The sequence below is a fragment of the Populus trichocarpa genome, chromosome 16 (genome assembly GCF_000002775.5).
Source record: "Populus trichocarpa isolate Nisqually-1 chromosome 16, P.trichocarpa_v4.1, whole genome shotgun sequence".
In the NCBI taxonomy this organism is placed as follows: domain Eukaryota; kingdom Viridiplantae; phylum Streptophyta; class Magnoliopsida; order Malpighiales; family Salicaceae; genus Populus; species Populus trichocarpa.
In genome coordinates, this window is record NC_037300.2 from 13995121 (window position 1) to 13996612 (window position 1492).

General features: G+C 35.9%; 1 protein-coding gene across 1 annotated transcript; it reads left to right on the forward strand.

Annotated features, from left to right (window-relative positions):
* Window positions 1–383: 383 nt before the first annotated feature.
* Window positions 384–1276, forward strand: LOC7474011 (non-specific lipid-transfer protein Cor a 8.0101). The gene is made up of 2 exons (XM_002323035.4): window positions 384–828; window positions 971–1276. The coding sequence occupies exons 1-2, from the start codon at window positions 485–487 to the stop codon at window positions 978–980; spliced, it is 354 nt and encodes a 117-aa protein (XP_002323071.3). The 5' UTR covers window positions 384–484; the 3' UTR covers window positions 981–1276.
* Window positions 1277–1492: the final 216 nt, after the last annotated feature.

A 1492-nucleotide genomic window follows, 5' to 3' on the forward strand; every position in this document is an offset into this window, starting at 1 on the left:
AGGTACTTTGAAGCACGAGAATGCAAGGTCAAATAGTAGTTAGCAAAACAAGATCAATTTTTACCGGAGAACCTCAGAGAAAAGTGGTCAACAATGAACAAGAGCTACAAGATAAGTTCGATAAGTTGAGAATTGAGGCAAGTAAGAGCAGGAGACCAAAGAAATTCTTAGAAAACTAGCTATTTGAATAAGAAAAGATGAATTAAGGCCTTCCTAAACTTTCATAAAGCTGATTGAATTTGTACATGTTTTCCACGCACCAACTCCAAAACAACCCATTGATCACTTTGATGGTGTAGCTGCGATTAATGCATGCATTTTTCCCCCTGAATTCTAATTTAATTAAATATTTATTATTAGTGGTCTCAATTCTCCGTCATTAATTCAGGCAGACAACTTGTCTTCATTCTCACAAGTACTTCTTCTAAATAAATCGCACTTCTCCTTCTCTCTCAACTAAAGCATACCTCTGGAAAATCAAGGCATGGCTAATGCTAAGCTGATCTGTGCTCTCTTGCTATGCATACTGGTCACTGCCCCCATGTTGAACATTGAAGCCTCGATAAGATGTCATACTGTGAAAGGTAACTTGGAAACGTGCCTTGGCTACTTTACGAAGGTTGAAACTGTTCCTCCGCCCGGTTGCTGCAGAGGAGTTCAGAATGTCAACAACGCTGCTAGAACCACCAAGGAACGCCGAGACACTTGTAGTTGCTTGAAAACAGTTGCCAAACAGTATCATGTCAATCTCACGTTCGCAGCTGATCTCCCTCGCATCTGCAAAGTTAAAATTCCTTACCCTATTAGCGCCTCCATTGACTGCTCCAGGTTTGCATTTTTCACAACCTCGATCTTGTCTTCGCTATCGCGCGTGTGTGTAATCGATTTACATATATAGTATTTTTTTCCTACTCCTTGAGAAGAGAGTAGAGTTTTCTTACTAATATTTCCTTCAATTTTTATGAAGCAGGATTAAGTGAAGTGACAGCTAGAGCTGCAAACTCCCGGTTTCCACTTGAGCGAGTCTCTCCTATGTTGTTGCTATCTTCTACGTATTTGAAATTTTAGTTGATCATTATTATTATCTTCTGTCTTAATATTCGAAATTAAAAAAAATCGACCTCCAAGTTTGTTAGGTTGTTAAGATTATTACTAATCTCGTCATCCTTGGTTTATATGTCATATGTAATCTAAAAAATCGTGTGTTTATTGTTTGCCCAGGAGTTTATGGGACGTTAAACTTTATGGTAATGGAATTTAAGTTTGTTTGGTTTTATTTATATGAATTATTTAATTTAGGGGATAATTTCTCTCATCATTACCCCATGTTTTTGAAAATTAAATTATATTCTCCAAGCACTAAATATAAAATTCAACCTCCAAGAAATATCATCATTTTAATTTCTCTTCTTATTTTATTGACAAAATAAACATAACACACTCTTTTATTTCTCTTTACCGATAATTTACTATTCTATTCATTTACACATCA